The following is a 19,315-nucleotide window of genomic DNA, read 5'->3' as shown; positions in this document are numbered from 1 at the left end:
CGTGTTCTACTGTAACGGTAGCTGCTGTCGACAGGAATACTTCAGCCTTTTGGTTGGTCTTTTGGCTTCCACTAGCCTCATCGAACATAATTCGCTCTTTTTTGAATAAATTGAAAAATTAAATGTTTCTAAGCGCTTTTGCCGCTTTTGTGACAAAATATGTGTTCTCTAACCTTGCAGACGCATGGTTATTTTTATGAAAATATTCCTTATAATTGAAAAATGAAAATCAAAGTTGAATAATTTAAATACATCTATGTTTTAAGCTAAATCAATCTTTCTGGAAGAGAAACATCCCTCATCAATAGATGTCGTCAATGAAAAGCATAAATTTATGTATCAAAAGCAGTAGCAGCGGCACATGTAAAACACGCTACGAAGCGCGCGCCCCGTTTGATTACCCAGTGTTGACCCAGTGTTTATCATTATGCACTGCAATAGCTACTCTGAAAAGTTATTCTTCGATGTGAAATTGTGAATGAATGTTGTCTAGAAGAAGAGATAGAGTAAGGTGTGCCTCTGCCTCTGTATCTGTTAGAATCTTAGCCACAACGGCCTTGGCCACAACTGCTTTCACTATAACGTTAAATGGAGGCCCAAAACACCGGATCAAGCATAAGGTAAGATTAGATTCAGGAATGTGAAGAACATGACAAGACATAACACTCTTAGGCCCCAGAAGCCACTAGGCTGTAACTACCAAAATGATAAGACCTTCCCAGCCAGCAATTTGGTTTGGATCTAGTCTGTTTTCCCCTGTCAATTCTGACGTGCCAAATTTGAACCAGTGTAAAGGGACCGGACTGGAAAAAAGCACGTTTTGCTGAATATGTTCAGCTTAGTAGCGGGATTGTGCCAAAAATTTTGGTGCACGTGTGGGGGCACAACTTCACACACGTCAAATTCAGCACATGGAGGCGGCTGATTTTTTTGCCACAGGGCGGCCTCATAATTTTTGGTGAAAGTTGGTCACTGAATTTAGTTGGCACGTTGGTCAATCTAGCAGCAGATTCGCCCTGCGGGCGGCTCTGGAGAGGCTTCAGGCCGAAACGCCCCCGCCCTGGTCGTCATGTGCTCGAACTGGCGAGCCGCACTGAGTCGACCCAGCGGAGGAGCAGCCGCTCAGGTGAGGCCTCAACCCTCGGCATGGAGATAAATAGCAAGGCCGCTGACCTTGTTGATCATCGCCGAGTGTCGTTAAGTAATACTGTAATGGGTTCCTGCCCACTGCGGTATCGAGGGGAATGAGAGCGCGGACGACCTGGCGAAACAAGCAGCCATCCTGCCCTCGAACTCCCGCTCGCTGACCAGGGCGGTTCATTGTGTGGTCTCGCATCAATTGGGCGACAACTGTTCCGAGTCACTATTCAAGCCACTCCTCAGGAGCACGCCGCCGCTCCCCTATCCTCGGAGAGGACAGAGAGGAGCGGTGCCCCGCGGCGCTCTGCGCTGTGTGCGGAAAATGAAAAGAGGCTGATGTGCCGCAGCACGTGCTGCTTCGCTGCCGGGCCTTCGCTGGCTCCCGCCAGCCTCGAACACACCGCTCCGCCGATTGGTGTGGCCCTGGAACTTTCGGCTACGGCCTTGTTTCACAGCACGACGCTACAGTGCGCTAAGCGTATTGAGATATTGGGTTTCCGTGGAAATAAAAACTTATTCAGACGCTCAAACCCCGGAGAGTGTCCAAGGCCCCGGAACGCTCTGTCTAGTTGATACAGGTAGCCTTGATCGGTAGATGTGCTCATGTGCTTTATATAAAAGTGGCTTAATTTTGGTACAAATAGGCACCCAATTTTTTGGCACAAATCATGCAGAACTTTCAGCGCAAAATCGCTTGCGAATTTCGGCGCAAGAGGATTTCACGGGCGTCTCCGGCGTAGTGTATGGATGTTTTCCAGTTTGTTGAAGGGGCGCCATCAGAACGGGGGGGGGCTTGGGTCAATATGGCTCCATTCCGGTTACCGTAAGGTGGGGCTATTTGAGACAGTGGGGCTATTTGAGACAGTATTTAAAATTGTTATAAAATAAAAACCGTTTGAAATTTATGCTTAATTTTTGCTCAGGCGATTTACTGCTCGATTCCACACCTTCCTGAGCAAAAATATCACATAAAAATCAAACGATCCTCATTTTATAGCGATTTTAAATACTGTCTCAAATAGCCCCACTGTCTCAAATAGCCCCACTTTACGGTAGCCAGTCTTCCCATAGCGCTCACTGCTCCGGAGTTGGCATGGTTTCGGACCGCCAACTGACAAGTCTAGCTCAAGTCTGTCTTCCTGTCATGGCGCGCTACCGCGAGGTCCGGCTGCCTTGTAGCGGCTCTGGCTTACTGTGGCTGAAGTACGATTGAGGCACGGCACGGCTGATGTGGCATAAGTCTGGCTGTGGTGCGGGCCAGCTCTGGGATCGTATGTCAACTCTAGCAGAGCTCCAGACCTTGCTCGTAATTCGGCAGAGTAAGTGCTGGAGCTAGCCAGAGTAAAACAAGATACGGCCCAGACCAATTTAGCTGGCTGGGTTGCCATCAAAACTTACAAGCTCCTGATAAAATGCTAAGGTTGACATTGAGCAGTTCTTCGAATTCTTCCATGAAAATCACATTAGAGGGCACCATCTGTAAGTGATAAAAGGCAGATCATGTCATTTACTTAGGCTGAAGCTCTTTTCAAACAGAGAAGGAAATGACTGGATCAAACTGCCAAGGGATGTGATGGAGGCTCCTTGTACAAACAAGTTTAAGGAAAGGCTACACCAACACAGGGCTGCCGAATCACTTCCTCACATGGTCACACCTTATTTGATAACATTTCATATTCTGGCTCGATGTGAGCACTGGACAGACCTTGTCTAAATACAGCTAAATACACATGAAGGTCAGCTCAAGTTCATTGACTTTTGGTGACCTTGGCTCACTTTTTTAGTGTCAAGTGATTCTAGAGTGGTCTTTTTAGCTGATTTCGAATCTGTGATCACTAACATTGAATTCGTGATCAGTATCCCGAAAAACATAACAACCTCACTTTACGAAGTTCTAACAGGCCTCGATTTTCCCGACTTTTGGGTCATTGACCTGACTTGGAAGGTCAACCAACGATTTACCTAGGTCCTTCAAATTGGGTATCATCGACTTCCTCTTGTCACGGGCAACATGCTCGTTTTTTTCCGCGAGGCTCTAGCTCGATCAGGGGCCGAGGGGGTTCAACGGCAGGGAGAGGGGACCAACGGTCCCCCTTCATAGGCGGTCCCAGGGGGGGCCTTTGGTGCTGAAAGGTGGGGCCATACTATCTTTTGGCCCCACCTTTCAGATCGAACAAAAGTCCTAGAAAAGCTTTTTGTATGTTTCATTTTCTTTCTTGCGCCATCAAAGGACGCAAATTTCACTCATGAGTGGGCTCAGTTTCGTATTCTGTCAATTTGGCGGTCAGCGTCGCTGGCATCGGTTCACGAGTATGGCCGGATCTTATATGGAATATCAGCGTGGGTTTACTTGAGACTCTCGTAGGCCCAGCAATGGCTGGCATGAGACCCTCTTCCCAGTGGCGGGTGGGCCCTGCCAAATGAGCGTGGCTCTACGACACTAAAGTAAGACCTCATGGGTTGGTGCTGTGCACCTCAGAAGCCCGGTGGTGACGCCGTATGCCGGCTTGGTTTCTTAACCCGCGCCCTGGTGGGGTCTGTTTATAACGCGACCTGGTGGGGGGGGGGGGCTATTTTTTGCCCCCCCCCCTCGTATCTCCGAAACTACTGGACGGATCCGCAAAATTCAAACGGCGTTCGATAGGCCTGTCAAATTTGTCGAGGGAAACCAAATTTCATTGACCTCGGGGTCACCGATGACGTCACAGGTCAGGTCAAAGATGAAATGTTTCACCGTTCACGGGTCTTCTAGGGAATGCGCTATAACACCGAGGAAAACGCATTTTGTCGAGAATCAGCGATAGGGCGTCAGTTGCCTAGTAGATATGTTGCTATTAGAGGTCACTGACAATACCAGGCCACGTCACAGGTCATGTCACCAAGGGTCACAGGTCAGGTCACATGAGCCCAACTTTACTAAGGTTGTGTTATGCATGTTTTATGGCCAATTTTTCATTTCCAACTCAATGGTGTTGGTTATAAGACTATCAGGTACGGCTTAGGTCACTTTCTGGTGAAGTTCAGGTCAAGGTCAGGTCAAGGTCAGGCCAAAAAAGGTCAAATTTTAAAGTTGATATTTTGCATAAAATGGGTATTGATTCGATGCAGCTCGTCACGGGGAGTCTAATGGTGGTCTTTGTTTTGCGCTACGGGGTCTAGAATTGCTAAAAATTGAGTTTGAAAAGTTGACGTCATCAATTTTGAACAGTTTTTTCGCTATAACTTCGCCAAAAAAAGAGGTATCAATCTCAAATTTGGTATGTGGATGGAAGGCGGTAAGGACTATCACATATATTCCGGTTTTTGCGAAGTTCAAAAAACTTTTTGGATTTTTCGATCATTATATCCAAAAAAAAAATATTTTTTGATTTTTTGGGGTCAAAATCCAAAAATTTCAAAAATCTGAGATAGCAGTTTTGTAGCCCTGACAATTCTACAGCTTTTATGTGTTTATCATTTTTCTGTATTTGCAAAGCTATAGGCCTGACAGCTCTTCCCGCGAAACCCTTTTTTGGGTCGAAAACGGCAGAACATGACGTCACTCTGACGTCATTTCCGGCCAACCTATCATAGCCTTTGGAAAAAATTTTGGTCACCATGTGTAAAATTGATGTCCGGGAGGGTACTGAAAGTTTGGTGACGATCGCAGTGTGTCCAAAATTGTAATAATGCGGGAAAATCCGCCCATAATGAAAAGTATAATGACATCCTAAAAATACAAATAAAAACATTCACACAGCAGTCACGACTCATAATAACAACCTCGAACCCAAACATCTAGGAGCAAGAGAAACACAAACCTCGCAAACTCTTACAACACGCCAAGACAACCATTCGAATACCCCAAATGTTCAAATATATGACCCAACTTAAACCTCATTCAACATCCCGAATATCAGAATGCCTTCGAAGTTTTATCAGTCTATTTCTACATCATTTCCTCGTGACATAAAAAGGGTCGAAGTCAAGTTTTATTAAAATAACGACATCCTTTCAGGCCTTTTTTTCTACATCCTCCCCTAACGTAAAATGAATTTAGCCACTCTGGACGATCGGCGCAGCGGCTCTAGAGATATATCGAAAAGTCTGGAGGGGGGGGGGGGCAAAAAATAGCCCCCCCCACCAGGTCGCGGGTTGGATTAACGTGGGATCTCCGGGGCCTGCATAGAGTTTGCATTAGCTAGTATGTAATTTCAGAGGCCTGTATGTAATGTGTACACAGTGGCGGTCGCGGGGGCATCAGGGCCATGCCCCCCAAGGCACATAAAGGGGCCATCATATCATTTGCCCCCCACCTCAAGCAACCGATGGGCCCCCATAGGTGTATGACCCTGGCCCTGATTCGATCGTCACGAGGCTAAAAAAAAAACACGCCCAGCTATTAATATAGCTCCTGTTACGCCGCTAATATCCGCGGCTGAGTTCGTTCCAGCTTCCGGGTCCGCGATCTCGGTCCGCGATCTCACACAGCGTTCTGAATAACGTAATCCTGTATTGGTGATCGGTATCCGGCGGGGGCCGCTGCCCGACTGCTGCACGGCCGCACCGTGCCCGCGAGCTCCACGAGCTCAGCGCCACCTAGCTACTGCACAAAGTTCAGAGGGCAAGGGCTACGTCACCACACACTACCCCCCTCAACAGGAATGACAGTCGTGGCGAAGCAGACAACACAAAAACTGGCCGAAATAAGACTAAACATCCGTCTAAAACTATTTCAAAGCAAAGCCAGTCGCTTCGAACACGACTTTGTGTCGCCGTCACATTTCGGCTATGAGGCGACGCGGCTGCTTCCGCTGCCTGACGGAAACACGCTGAGCGATGCCCCCAGTTGCTGATCCAGCTCCTGTTCCTGTCGCCGATGAGGTCGCACCGCCCCCTCTGCTGACCTCCTCCTCGGCACCAGCGTCGCCGCCTGCAGCTACCTGCGCTTCCTCGGAGCTGCCACCGGTAGCGGTAGCAGGTGCTGTCACAGCATCATTGCCCGTCGCCTCTGGTCCGTCTGTGGCCGGTGACCTGACCGTCGTTTCCGACCCGCCGGTCACACCTGACCCGACGATGACCCCCGGTCTGATGGTCACCGGTGGTTCGCCAATCCCTGTGGGTGCCACCGGAACCTGTCCGTTACGGTTCGGTGCTGCCACCGTCGGCTGCCGGCTGATTTCCTCCGCGCCATCGGACGCTGCAGCAGCCTGTTGGGTGCCCGCCAGACGCAGCTGGTCGGCGTGCCGCGACCAGATCGCGCTCCCCACGTCCACTTCGAACGACAGCGGGCCCGTCCGGGCGGTGATGACTGCCATGCAAGCCGCGCAGTCACGCGCCAGGGCCTCCAGCTCGGCGTCCATGCCCGGCCACCATACGTATCGGCGCGCCACACCTTTCATTTTGGCGCTGCCCAGGTGACCTTGGTGCAGCTCTGCCAGCACCTGTTGCCGAAGGCAGTGGGGAACCACCGTCCTGCCACCCCAGAGCAGACATCCCAGGTCCGTGGAGAGCTCATCCCGCCTCTGACGGAACGGGGCCAGCTCCTGCTCCACCTGTCCGGGCCACCCACTGTGCACGTACGTCAGGACGCGCGACAGTACCCGATCGCGGCGTGTCGCCGCCGCGAGTTGTTTGGCCGTCAGAACCGGAGCTACTCCGTCCATGAACAGCAGATACGAGCCGCCGCTGGTGTCGTCCTCAGCGTCCGCTGGCTCGACCTCTCCGCCTGGCACTGCCATACGAGACAGACTGTCCGCCAGGTGCATATCTTCTGATGGACGCAGCTCCACATCGTAGGTGAAAGCCGCGAGCTGCAGCGCATACCGCTGTAGCCTGGCCGCAGCCAGCGTTGGCAGCTCACGCTCCGGACTCAAGATGCGCGACAGCGCCCTGTTGTCCGTGACCAGGGTCCACCTCCGGCCGTAGAGAAACTGACCGAAACGCTTGACGGCGAAAGACACCGCCAGCGCCTCCTTCTCTACCATCGGATACTTCCTCTCCGTTTTTGTGAGTGTCCGAGAGGCGTACATTACCGGACGCTCCAGTCCTTCCTCGTCAGGCTGCAGAAGCACGGCTCCCACGCCGACTTCACTGCTATCTGTGACGAGCTTGAGCGGCGCCTCTGCATCGTACCGCTTTAGGACTGTGTCCCCTGCCAGCAGTTTCCGCACTCTGACCAGTGCGTTTTTGTGCACATTAGTCCATTTCCACGTGGCGCCCTTCTGTAAGAGATCGTACAGCGGCGCTAGTTCCGTGGAGAGGTTGGGAAGCACCCGCTGGTAGTAGTTGATGCTCCCCAAGATGCTGCGCAGACTTTTCACATCCTTAGGGTCCGGCATGTCGATCACTGCGTCAACTTTCTCGTGTACTGGACGCAGCCCCTGTGCTGAGATGCGCCAGCCGAGGTACTGCACCTCGTCGAGGCCAAGTTGACACTTCTCCCGTTTCAGCTTCACTCCATGAGCTTCCAGCCGAGTTAGCACTTCATCCAAGCGCACGCACAGGTCTGTCATGTTCGCCGCCGTCACCAGCAGATCGTCTTGATAGGCCACACACCCGTCTATGCCATCCAGGATGTGATCGATTGCTGCCTGAAACACCGAACTGCACGCCGATATGCCGAACGGTAGGGATTTCATCCGATACCGTCCTCGGTGCGTGACGACTGTTGTCATATCCCGCGATTCCTCCGCGAGCTCCAGCTGCAGGAAGGCGTCTTTCAGGTCCAGTTTGCAGAACCGCCGTCCTCGGACGCTCGCAAAGATGTCCTCGGCGGATGGCGTAGGATGCGTCGCCATTTGCAGCTGCGGGTTTACCGTTAGTCGATAATCACCGCACAGACGCACACCGCCATCAGCCCGTGGCACCGTCACCAGTGGTGTTCCCCAGCCGGGCGCGTCGTTTGGACCGACTTTTTCCGCGATCCCGGCCTGCACCCAGCGGTCGAGCTCCTGCTCGACGGCCGGTTTCAGTGCATATGGAGGCGAGCGCACCGGCCGTGACACCGGCCGTGCATCCGGTTTCAGTGTCAGGTGCGCCTTTACTCCACTGATGCGCCCCGGTGTGCCGTCAAACACCGACTTGTGCCTGTTACAGACCGCCTCCAGGTCCGCCGTCCCTCGGTCCGGCGTGACGTCCATCACCGCCGTCTCTCCGCCGCCCACACTGATGTCCAGAGCCCGCAGCCAGTCGCGGCCTAGCAGACGGCGATCGCCAGGCAGGTCCACCACGACCAGTCGCAGTCGATGGTCCCGACCGCGAAACCTTACAGAGACGTCTGCCTCACCCCGGAGAGGGATCCGGTGACCAGTGAATGACGACAGCTGCAGCTGAGTAGGGTTCAGTCGCAGCCGCGGGATGACCGTGTCCCGCCCCACAGCAGTGATAGGGCTGCCGGTGTCCACCACCATTTTGATGGCCACCCCGTTCACCGGCAGAGTCATTTTAACCGCTTCCGTCAGGTTAACAGCGTTTATCTGCCCCAGCCCCCACATGTCCGCCGTGGCAGGCTGCTGTCGGCATTGACTGCGTAGATGTCCGATCTGCTTGCAGCGGTAGCACCGCCGCGTCTCCGGTGCCGGTCTGACCCCGTCGGACCCACGAGTGTCAGATTCCCGGCGCCCCGGCCCCGTCGGCCGCCGTGACGCTGGTGCCGCACGCGCTGACTCATCCGGGCGCCGTCGGCTCTCCTGACAGTCCCGCTGAAAATGTCCCGCCGCACCGCAGCGGTAGCAGCGGACCGTGCGCCGCTGGCGGTTCCGGTTACCGTCAGCCGTGCGCTGTGGCCGGACAGCGTTCAGCTGATCCGGTCCCGAGGTCACCACATCGACCTCTGGCCGCTCGTCCAATGCGGTAGTTGACCGTCCGACGCCGTCCGTGCTCAGAGACGCGTTACGGAACTGCGTCACTAGCATTTGCGTTTGCTCGTATGCACGAGCCGTAGCCTGCAGATCTTGCAGTGAAAAGTTGTCTCCTTTGGTTCCGACCGTCTGCAACAGTCGCTCCTGAATTTGCGGAGTTGCGCCGGCCACGCTCCTGTCCCGAAGCTCACGGTCGAGGTCAGCCGCCGGGAACCCGCACCGCCCAGCCACCGCCCGCAAACGAGCCAGGTACGCGTCGAATGACTCGCCGGCGTACATGCTTGTGCGGTGGAACGTTACACGTTCCGCCATAAGGTTAGACGTCGGCTGTAGATACTGGCGTAGTTTAGCCACAGCGGTGTCGTATTGTGACGTTGCAGCCGTTGCAGCCGGCTCCGGCAGGGTGTCGAACACGTCCTGGATGTCCGGCCCCATTAGATGGAGCAGGACTGCAGTCCGCCGCCGGTCGTCTGTTATGTCCATCGCCTCGGCGTAGAATTCCAGACCCTTCAGCCACCGGCTAAAGTCCATCTCCTTTGCAAAAGGAGCCACGCTCGGCAGTCCGGCCGCCATGTTTGCCACCGCCCCGAGCCTGCACCGGGGTCGGGCACTGCACACTGCACTGACCGCGCTGACTCACCAGTCACGCCACACCGAGCAGAGTCCAAAGTTCAGAGTCCAGCGGCCGCCGTCGCCGCCCGCACCACTGTTCACCCAACACGGAGGTGCAATACAAATGTTCCCAACAACGATACAGCGAAACGCAGCGGCAGAGCTTACAGCGTTAATGCACAAAATTATGCAGCAGTATAAAAAAAAAAATACTAAGCACTAAGCAGAACTAAGCACTAAGCAATATCACCCGGCCCGACGCTATCACTTCACCGTGATGTATATCCGCGCCGACCGCCGCGCACTGCACCATCCAGCACGCCAAACGAGTTTGTCCGAGTCCCGACGCTGTCACTTCCCCGTGACGTATATCCGCGTCGGCCACCGGTGCCGCACCACCAGAACGCCAAATCCGTGAGAACGCCACTTTTCCTTCCGAGATCACCACTAAGCGGATCTCGTCCTCGTCGCCAGGTTGTTACGCCGCTAATATCCGCGGCTGAGTTCGTTCCAGCTTCCGGGTCCGCGATCTCGGTCCGCGATCTCACACAGCGTTCTGAATAACGTAATCCTGTATTGGTGATCGGTATCCGGCGGGGGCCGCTGCCCGACTGCTGCACGGCCGCACCGTGCCCGCGAGCTCCACGAGCTCAGCGCCACCTAGCTACTGCACAAAGTTCAGAGGGCAAGGGCTACGTCACCACAGCTCCCACACCGGTCTTTGAGCGTCCAACACTGACCTATGAGGGAACTTCAGTGGCGGTCAAGCGCCCACGTTGACCGCTGAGAGCCCACATCGACCTCTGAGGCCCCACATCTGACCTATGAGGACCCCTAACCGGCCTCAGGGGCCCCAACCGGCGTCTGAGGGTCTCACACTGGTCTCTAGTGGCCTTATTGCTGTCTCTGGTGTCCCAAGACGAACATTTAGGTGCCAATGAGGGCCCCGTATTGGCTGCTGAAGACCCGATGCTGGCCTCTAAGGGCCTGCATTGGCCTCTGAGGAGGGCTCATCTTGGCCTTTGGGGCCCTCTGCTGGCCTCTGGATTCCAACGACGGCTCATTCCGGTCTTTTAGGGCCCCACGCTGACCTCTGAGGGCCCATGTTGGCCTGTAATGAGTAGGACCCACATAAGCCTCTGAGAGCCCAACTCAGTCTCTGATGGTCTCAAACTACTGGCCTTTGCAGTTTGCAGGCCCTGTACTGGTCTCTGAGGGCCCTAAACTGGCCTCTAAGTGAAAACATACATGGGTGGGCTTCTGAAGATCACAGTGCTCACGCAGACTCCTGCACAGCCGTACGTTGGTCCTGATCGAGATTACTTTACGTCCTGATGGTCCCGCCCAGATTTCTTCATATTTCGACGTCGGGACCCCATGAGCCGGTGTGGTGTGGGTCCTAGGGCTGGCAGAGACTGATGAAGTCCTAAGGGCTCAGGGCCAGTCTTTTTAGCAGTAGGACTATAAGGCAGGTTGAGTGAGCCCCTATAGAGCCGTTGCGAGGCCCCGCGCGAGTCGTGCGCGGCCCTCAGATGCCAATTTTGAAAACCAGGAACCTGTGGGGCCGGGGGTCTCCAGAGGTCGGTGTACCTATTCTCTCCCGCCGCCAAACAACTATATGGGTAAATGTCATAGTCTGAAAATGTTCTCTGGGTTTCACATGCTTGTTCAAAGCAAGAGGTATCCGTACTTTTCCGAAGTGTTTTATTGTGGTAAGGTCATGAATCCGCGTGCCCGACCTTCCAGTATATGCTACACCGATCCGTCGCCATGGTGCAGTGGCCCGCATCATCGCATGTGCATGTGCAGTGCATGTTATGTCCCGCGAGTGTGACTTTGCCCCCCCCCCCCCTTTTGCTAGCGGCTGCGACTGCCAGTGTCCCCCTTATACGTTAGCGGCTGTCAAAACAGTAATACGGGCGATTGTTAACCATGGTTTCAGTTTTTTTTTTACAAATGTCTAAGTCTCAGTATCTTCCAAGTTTCAAGCTTAACACAATGCCCTAAATGTTTTTTTTTTTCAGGCCCATTCAGGATGTTGATGCCATTGCTGAGAAAGCAAAACTGCAGCTTGAAGACCTTCTTCCAAAGGCACAGACCCTGTACTTTTCTGACGACTGCCTTGCCAACGCGTCTCAGCTGACCCTGGTGGAAGCGGATGCCCACGTCATTGATCATGTTTGCAAAGGTGGCAGGTGGGTCTGTTTATTTGGTCTGAACATGCATATTCTGCTCATATTCTGTATGGAGTTACGTGTAGCACATTCACCCACTGTCCGAAGACATGATTTGTAATCGCAGTGTGTTATTTCTCTAATGTTTCCCTATTTATTTAAACGGTCGATAATAAATCCTGCGATAGAACACAATCATTGGACATCACTGGTGACGCAGACAGTACGTTATTTCAGCCTGGTCATTCGGGGCGAACCCTCGGACAGTGCAGTGCTCTGTACCGCGGAGAAAACGTACTCTGTACGAGAGGCGGAGACATCCAACTCCCTTCTGCTTCTCCAGTCGCTAACGGGACTCAACGAGATTGAAAAGGAGGGTCCTCGACATGTTACCGACAGACAGGTAAGGATGTCACCGTCTCAAAGGCGTTAGACAGCTATGTCGTGTTTGTGGTGTGATTTGATTGCAGACATAGTCATAGGTGATCTAAAATGCTCCTAGTGTCACAGGACAACATACTTTTTTATTTTTTCATATTTCAATCCGTCACCTAACTCGCTGAGTCAAGCTTATTTTGACATCTATAGTATCCACCCAAGAACTTTTGATCGAATTTCGACCAGTGACCAGCTATAAGCACACTCGCCAGTCCTGCTCCCTTCCCCCGGACTCACTATCTGACGGATCTCACCATGCCGCAGGTGGCCGGCACGTTCTACACGTACCTGGAGCTGCGCGAGTGCCAGCCGCGGCTGCGGCGGCTGCACCGGCTGCTGTCGGCCGACCCGTACCGCGGCCGTCTTCACCCGGGGACCGGGTACAGCGCCGCGCGGCTGGCCGAGGCCGTACAGGCCAGCCGGGAGCAGCTGGAGACTGCGCTCAGGGACAGCCACGCGCTGCTGATGGACGGTGAGGAGGATGGAGGACGGATGGTCCGGTGGGAGGAAGGAAGGGAGACAGGCCCGGGAGAGAAGAGGAGGGGAGGACGAGAAAAAGGATTTCGATATTTATGGCTGGTCGTTCTCTTTAATTTTAGACGTAAATTTTAAAAGGGATTTGTTATTATTGCTGAGGTTATGTAGCTAGACTGGCAAGCACGTCTGCTTGGAATCAATAAAGCGTTTTGTGGTTGTATGCCTAGATTTAATCGTGCCTTGTTTTGGCCACTAGCGGGGCTGATCGTGTTTAGTCGTTTCGATGTCTACGCAGTCGATGTTATAGCAAGGTAGTTAAGCATTTTGATGACGCCGTTACAGCTGAGACACTAGGAACACCGCACACATCAGCCTGGTTTTCTGACCACTGCTCTGACCGTTTGTACACGCGTGTCTGTTTCCAGGCGAGTACCGGTTTCTCGAGTGCGAGTACGAGTTCCACGTGTTCAGTCTGATCACAAAGTTCATCGATGAGAACTCGTGGTCGAGTGTCGAGGTGCGACGCTCACTGACGCTGGAGACGCTGTCGGAGCTGGAGCCGGCCGCGGTGGTGGCGCACTGTTTCGACAAACATATGAAACCAACCGGCGAGACGGCCGCTGATGGAGGTAAGATAGTAGTGGGTGGGATGGATGCTGAAGACCTCCAGCGAGGGATTGAGGGATAGAGTATGCTGTCTCATGACTACATTACAATAGGCCTTCCGACGAGATTGTCGGAAACGGGTTTGAGAAGCATCTTTACGAACGCTCAGTGTTTCAGAAAAGGGATGACTGTTAACATGTGGTGGTCAAATGCCTAGACGAAAATCATTGGGGTGAGTCGCAATGCGTTCAAATCACTCGTAGGATTAATGAGTTGGGTGTTTGGAGAGGCAGTCGATCTCGATAGGGATGGACGGAAGACAAAACAAGTCGTCAAAGCTTCGATCGCCGTTGGTGTGTGTCTGCCGCCCTGAGGGCCCATCTGACGGATCACGCCGCCGTCCTCCCTGTGAGTCCCATCTCACCCCTGTGTGTGCCGTCACAGGCGAGCCGCTGTACACGTTCTGCGAGGACCAGGTGGCCCGGCTATTCGCCCGACTGCTGCTGCAGCCCATGAAGACGTTCAACCTGGCTGACTTCACCGCCTCGTGGCAGCAGAGCGTCCCCGACGGTGAGATATAGTGTCCTTATGGTGAGACAATGCAGGCCGGGTGGGTAGAGTTTGCTTGTGGGCGACCAGGCAAGAATAAGATCCAATATGACATGACCTGACCTAGCGTGCACAGATCTGACCTAACCTGGCCTAACCTGACTCACTCTTCACATGGCCTGCCCTGACCTAACCTGCCTTGACTTAACTTGCTCATTGTTGTGACCTGACCCGCATCCGAGCTTGCTGGGTACTGATATGCTATCTAAGTCATCATGATTTCACTTTATATGACGGTCATGCCCTGCCCTACTCTAAATGACCTAACTTACTGTGACTCTGACCTAACTTACTCTGACCTCAGCCCTGCTTCTCTCTGACCTGTCACCAGGAGTGACCACCAGCGTGGATCAGCTGCGCGGCTTGGCGGTGGTGAACAGCGAGGTCAGTCCGCAGGTGGTGGTGCGTCTGGCGCCCACAGACCTACCCGACGACGCTCCGGAGAGGTTCGCAGCCCTGTTCGCCGTCAAACAGCACTGGACGGCCGACGAGCTGCACCCCTACCTCGAGTGAGTGGACGAGGGCCGGCGGAAAGGGCTGACTAAGAACAGGAGATCGTGTATGATGCTTCGCAAACAAAGCAGCGATGAAAAAGACTGTTTTTATGCAGAAACCCAATACTCCACCGAAGTGCCGTTTCATCGTTTTGTTTTATTTTTATTGCGTTATTTTATTGACAACAATTCTTACATTGATATCGGCCAACGATTTAAGAGTTTTAAATTTAATCGTCGTTGTGATGTGCGTACGTACTGACTACCTTTATTTTACGAGCGCATTATTTTTGTCTCGGCCTCAGTCACGCTGCTACCAACCATGAGCCGACTGCAATGGCCAGTTCCTATCTCTGACCCGGCTCGTTTCTCTGTCGGCAGGGACCTCACATCGCCCTCTGTCAAGATGGGCTCCCTGCTGGCTAAAAACACGCGGCTCACCACCAAAGCCGGCGTCAAGATGTACGGACCGAAGCACGCCCACTGACCGCAGTCGGTGGGGACGGTTACTGGAGGACCGGTGTGGAAGGAAGCGGGAGGGACGGGACTGGATCTGAAGTCGCCTCTGCGCCCACTGAATGGCTCCAACTGGCAATGACCGTTGTAGAGCGAAGCGAAGGTGAGCTGCAGATGCAAGCCAAGATTTGCCATCAGCTGGACTGGCTCGATCTTGCCGAACAAATTGTCAGAAGTCGGACCTTGCGACCTTTGGTACTCAGCAGTCATTCCTCAATCGAACGCTAGAAACTTAAATGAAGTGAGTTGAACAGAGAACCTGAGACCAGCCCATTCCAGAGGACCCGAGACTGTGTGTTCAGGCGCCAGCGTTTTTCGACGCACCGGGTAAGTTCAAAGAGCTCGCTCTTTCAGAACTGTTGTGTGGAGCTACACTGGGCCAGGATGCTTGCTGCTCGTGAGTCCGTGACTCATAGTGTGTATGATTGTCATCCTGAGAGGCTTCTGGTGCGCAGATGGAGTCCACAGACCTGTCTAACGCTGTGTGTCAGTCTGTCAGTCCGTGTGTCGGTCTGTGATCGAGCGTCGGTCGGCCCCGCAGCTGTGTTGGCGGTCAAGGTCACATCGTGCCTTTGTCTCACATTTGTATTGGCATCGGCGTTACATTCGACATCCTTATGACGGATGAGTGTACAAAAAGCGAGTCGCGTCTCGTCATAGTGGACCAAGTTTGTAGCACGGATTCGTTCAGTGTACCAGTTGTATGAGTGGAACGTTTGTGCTGTTTTTCGGTGTATGTGCTGCGATCAAACGCAGAGGCCGAGATAGTTTTGCCGTTTTTGTACGCTGTTTTGTCCATCGCTCCAAACTGTAAAGTGCTGACCGTATCCTCATATGTTTATGGGTCACAACCAGGGATGCGGAGCCGGAGCCGGAGTCGGAGCCGGAGCCGCCGGAGCCGGCATATTTTGCCCGGAGCCGGAGCCGGAGCCGGAGCCGTGAAACAATATAGCCCGGAGCCGGAGCCGGAGCCGGAGCCGCCAAAAAAGGGGGCGACTCCGGCTCCTTTTTATTTTTTGAAGAGGAAAAAAATAATTGACCTAGTTCGGTTTGACAGTACAAGGCAGTAAAACGATATGGTACTTACGTCATGGGCCATCAAGTGAATGAAAAAATCCGAATATCCCCAGTATCCCACAGTACGCAAACAACTTCCTGTTTGCTCTTCCCCCCCCCCACGTCTACTGCATCCCCAGAACATGAGGACCAGTCATCAGGTGACGGCCATTGTTTTCAAACCAGTGCAGTGGACTGCGACTCCCAGCACCGTCTCATCCCCCCCCCCACCCCTCACCCCCCAATGCAGCCGAGACGGGTGTCAGCTTACGATGGTTCACTGAACTCCGATCCGATTCGCGGCGACTGCGTTTCCAATGCCATCGCTTCCTAGCCCTTTGTTCTGCCAGTTCTCTCCGAGGTGCGTTTGCGCGGGGACGCGGTGAGCCGGTCATGGCAAAGAGTAACGCGTATAACCAATCCAATTTTTCTTCCACCCGTATTTAATTGATTGCGTAGGGGATGTACTGAGTCGGAGCCGGAGCCGCCGGAGCCGGAGCCGCCGGAGCCGGACCATTTTACTCGGAGCCGGAGCCGGAGCCGGAGCCGCCATACCATTTCACCCGGAGCCGGAGCCGGAGCCGGAGCCGATTTTTTTCTCCGGAGCCGGAGCCGGAGCCGGAGCCGTCTGAAATTTCCACGGCTCCGCATCCCTGGTCACAACCTCACAAATTGTTCTTTTAATAGGACAAAATCTTGGTGAAGCGGAGCGATATTGGGAACATGTTTGTCGAGTTTCGGAATTATTCAAACACAACTTAATAGATAAGTTATAATTTATTACGAGTTTTTATTGTCCTTTTTTGTGGCTTCATTTCGCTTCCGATCCGTCCTTTCTCATCATCATTTTGGGATTTATTTTCTATCACTCTCTTTGAGATCTGTCCTTTCCCAAAAGCTTCATATGTAAATTCGCTGCTCCTGACGCCTCTATTTGAGAAGCTGCCCTTCCCAACAGCTCTGAAGAGCAGTGCTCTGACGATGGACAGCTCTGTTTCTGGGAGGCTGTGACGGAGAACAGTTCTGTTCGGGTCGGTCTGCTGCTCTGACGGCAGACAGCTCTGTTGGGCTGTAGAGTTCGACTATTTGACGGCAGACAGCTCTGTTGGGCTGCAGAGTTAGACTATTTGACGGCAGACAGCTCTGTTGGGCTGCAGAGTTCGATTATTTGACAGCAGACGGTTCTGTTTTGAAATGCGGTCCGACGGCGGCAGCTAACTGCGGGTCGGCGCCGGTTGCGCTGTACGAGTTCGATCGATAGTGAATTGGCGATCAGCGGCGTCACGCCGTCCGTCGGATCGCGCCCGCAGCTCTGGTCCACAGTGGCGTCCCGAGCAATGGGACGACGGGGCTGTTTCATCAAGGCCTGAGAAACAGATGTTGACCTCAGAGCGAACCCATCCGCTTACTGGTCGAACACTCACAACCAACACCACCCAGCGACCTGGTAGACAAACTCAGTTTATTACCAATTGATCGTTTTCACAGCCGCGGGGCTTCAATAACTGTCGCTAACATTTACCGCTTCAGGTGTGCCAGCCACCCTATCCTCGATGCACCTGCACTGTCTGCAGCGACCCGGGGTGACCTGGGGACGGCACGGCCGCGGCGCGTGCTCTGAGACCGCCACTAGTGACCTTGTCAGCCCGTGACAGCCACCTGTGGAGCACCTGTCCCGCAGACCTGCTCGCTGCTCACCTGTACCCCCAGGCTTATTGGTGATCGACGCGTCGAGCGCGACGCTGTATAGAGCTAGATCGTTGGCGTTGTGGCGAGACGAGAGCAGGATTTGAATTCGTGCAGTGTGCTATGTTTTGCGATCTTCTTGTGGTGTCTGGTGCTAGTGATGACGTAGAGCTGTTGCAAGACTTAGTTAATATCGAAGAAGGCCGTTCGTTTGAGTGTTTCGTGCCTGCATTATAAGGAGACTTGTGACAGGCAACTGCGGTGATCGTTTGATAAGCTTTCAGCTGGCGACGTCGGCACGCGTGGAACTTGTCCTCCCTTCCTTTGGGTGAAAGGTCAGGGCCAAGTGTCAGCCTGCGGTGTGTGAGGGGCAGCGTGCTGCGAATATCCTAGTGACTAACATATGGACCTTTCGATGACAGTTGGTACCGAAGGCCTCTCGGTTTCGCAGCCATTTGTATCCACCTTCCGACCTACAACCACACGACTATAAGGACGAGGCTGCGGAAGTGACCGTGCGACCCCACCAGTGATCAGCCATGTCGAAGGCGCTGAGTCTGCCACGGAACACGTCACCCACCCTGAGCAGCAGCCAGTCGTCCGGCTCCCTACAGCCGGGTCGACTGCGGTTCAGCGGCGCCGCGCTCCTCTCCCGATCCCTGTTCAGCCTACGGCGTCCGGTGCGCGCCCGTCAGCTCTCCGCCAGCGTCTCAGACCTGGCGCGGCGCGTCATTGACCTGAGGTCAGCCGATGACCCGCCGCAGACCGGTAACGGCGACCCTGCCAAGGTCACGGAGACGGCGGCGGAGCAGGGCGATAAGCCGGACAGCAGTGACCGGAACTGTGCCGAGACGGACCCGGGGACGTTCGACCGCTCTAACCAGTGGCACCAGAAGGTGTACCGCTCGTTGAAACCGAAGGCGGTGGTCAGAGGCCGGTCTCCGGCAAGAGGTCTGTCGAAGGGCGCCGCCCGCCCGCCGACCTGCTTCCTCTGCTCTGGCAGCACGGCCAACACGGGCTTCATCATCGTGCACGGCCACTACCTGCACATCAACTGCCTGCGCTGCGCCAGGTGAGTTACGGTGGCTCACGGCCCGCCGAGAATGAACCACGTCGGGGACTTGAGATATCTGTCTGTCTGTTCGCTTTATCGGTTAACTGGTGCGTTTCTTGGGCTGAAGATGGTCATTATGAAAGAGCTACATTTCTTCCGATTAAAGGCGTGTTTGTTTATTCGTTCGTCCATAAGCCTGGTTGTCCATCCGTATTTCCGTATATCGGTCGGTTTGTCCGTTTGTCTGTTTTGTCCGTCTTGTCCGTCTGCTCGCCCGTTTATCTATTGCCCGTCTTCCGTGGGTATAGTGGTGTCTGTCCGTCTATCCTTTCGTCCGCCTGCCCGTCTCTGGGTGGTCTTGTCTGTCATTCTGTCCGTCTATCAGTATCCTGTCCGTCTTCCAGTGTCTCCTAGTCTGTCTGTCCGTCTATGCTTCTAAGTCAGCTCGTTTATCCGTCTTTGTGCTTACCCATATAAATATGCTGATGTATCGTCACACTTTCAAGTATCGCCGGTTTTCCGCCGTCCCAGCTCTCTCATAGTTCTCTTCCCTCCCCTGAATCCCTGTGGGCATCTCCGGTTGGCCCTCACTTTGGGGAACCGTCTTTACTC

General features: G+C 53.9%; 1 protein-coding gene across 1 annotated transcript; it reads left to right on the top strand.

Moving 5' to 3' along the window:
- Nucleotides 1-457: 457 nt before the first annotated feature.
- Nucleotides 458-15,751, top strand: LOC122387191 (sister chromatid cohesion protein DCC1-like). Its single transcript, XM_043377124.1, has 8 exons — nucleotides 458-620; nucleotides 11,618-11,788; nucleotides 12,005-12,170; nucleotides 12,470-12,677; nucleotides 13,108-13,311; nucleotides 13,733-13,858; nucleotides 14,229-14,406; nucleotides 14,773-15,751. The coding sequence occupies exons 1-8, from the start codon at nucleotides 589-591 to the stop codon at nucleotides 14,876-14,878; spliced, it is 1,191 nt and encodes a 396-aa protein (XP_043233059.1). The 5' UTR covers nucleotides 458-588; the 3' UTR covers nucleotides 14,879-15,751.
- Nucleotides 15,752-19,315: the final 3,564 nt, after the last annotated feature.

The sequence above is a fragment of the Amphibalanus amphitrite genome, unplaced genomic scaffold (genome assembly GCF_019059575.1).
Source record: "Amphibalanus amphitrite isolate SeventyFive unplaced genomic scaffold, NRLGWU_Aamphi_draft 000276F_arrow, whole genome shotgun sequence".
Classification (NCBI taxonomy): Eukaryota; Metazoa; Arthropoda; class Thecostraca; order Balanomorpha; family Balanidae; genus Amphibalanus; species Amphibalanus amphitrite.
The sequence above is the reverse complement of the archived record's forward strand: the minus strand, read 5'-3'. Positions and strand labels throughout refer to the sequence as shown.

Coding starts and splice junctions, on each gene's coding strand:
- LOC122387191 (XM_043377124.1), top strand. CDS start 589: ATGGAGGCCCAAAACACCGGATCAAGCATAAG. Junction 12,678..13,107: donor CCACGCGCTGCTGATGGACG/GTGAGGAGGATG, acceptor GTCTGTTTCCAG/GCGAGTACCGGTTTCTCGAG. Junction 14,407..14,772: donor GAGCTGCACCCCTACCTCGA/GTGAGTGGACGA, acceptor CTCTGTCGGCAG/GGACCTCACATCGCCCTCTG.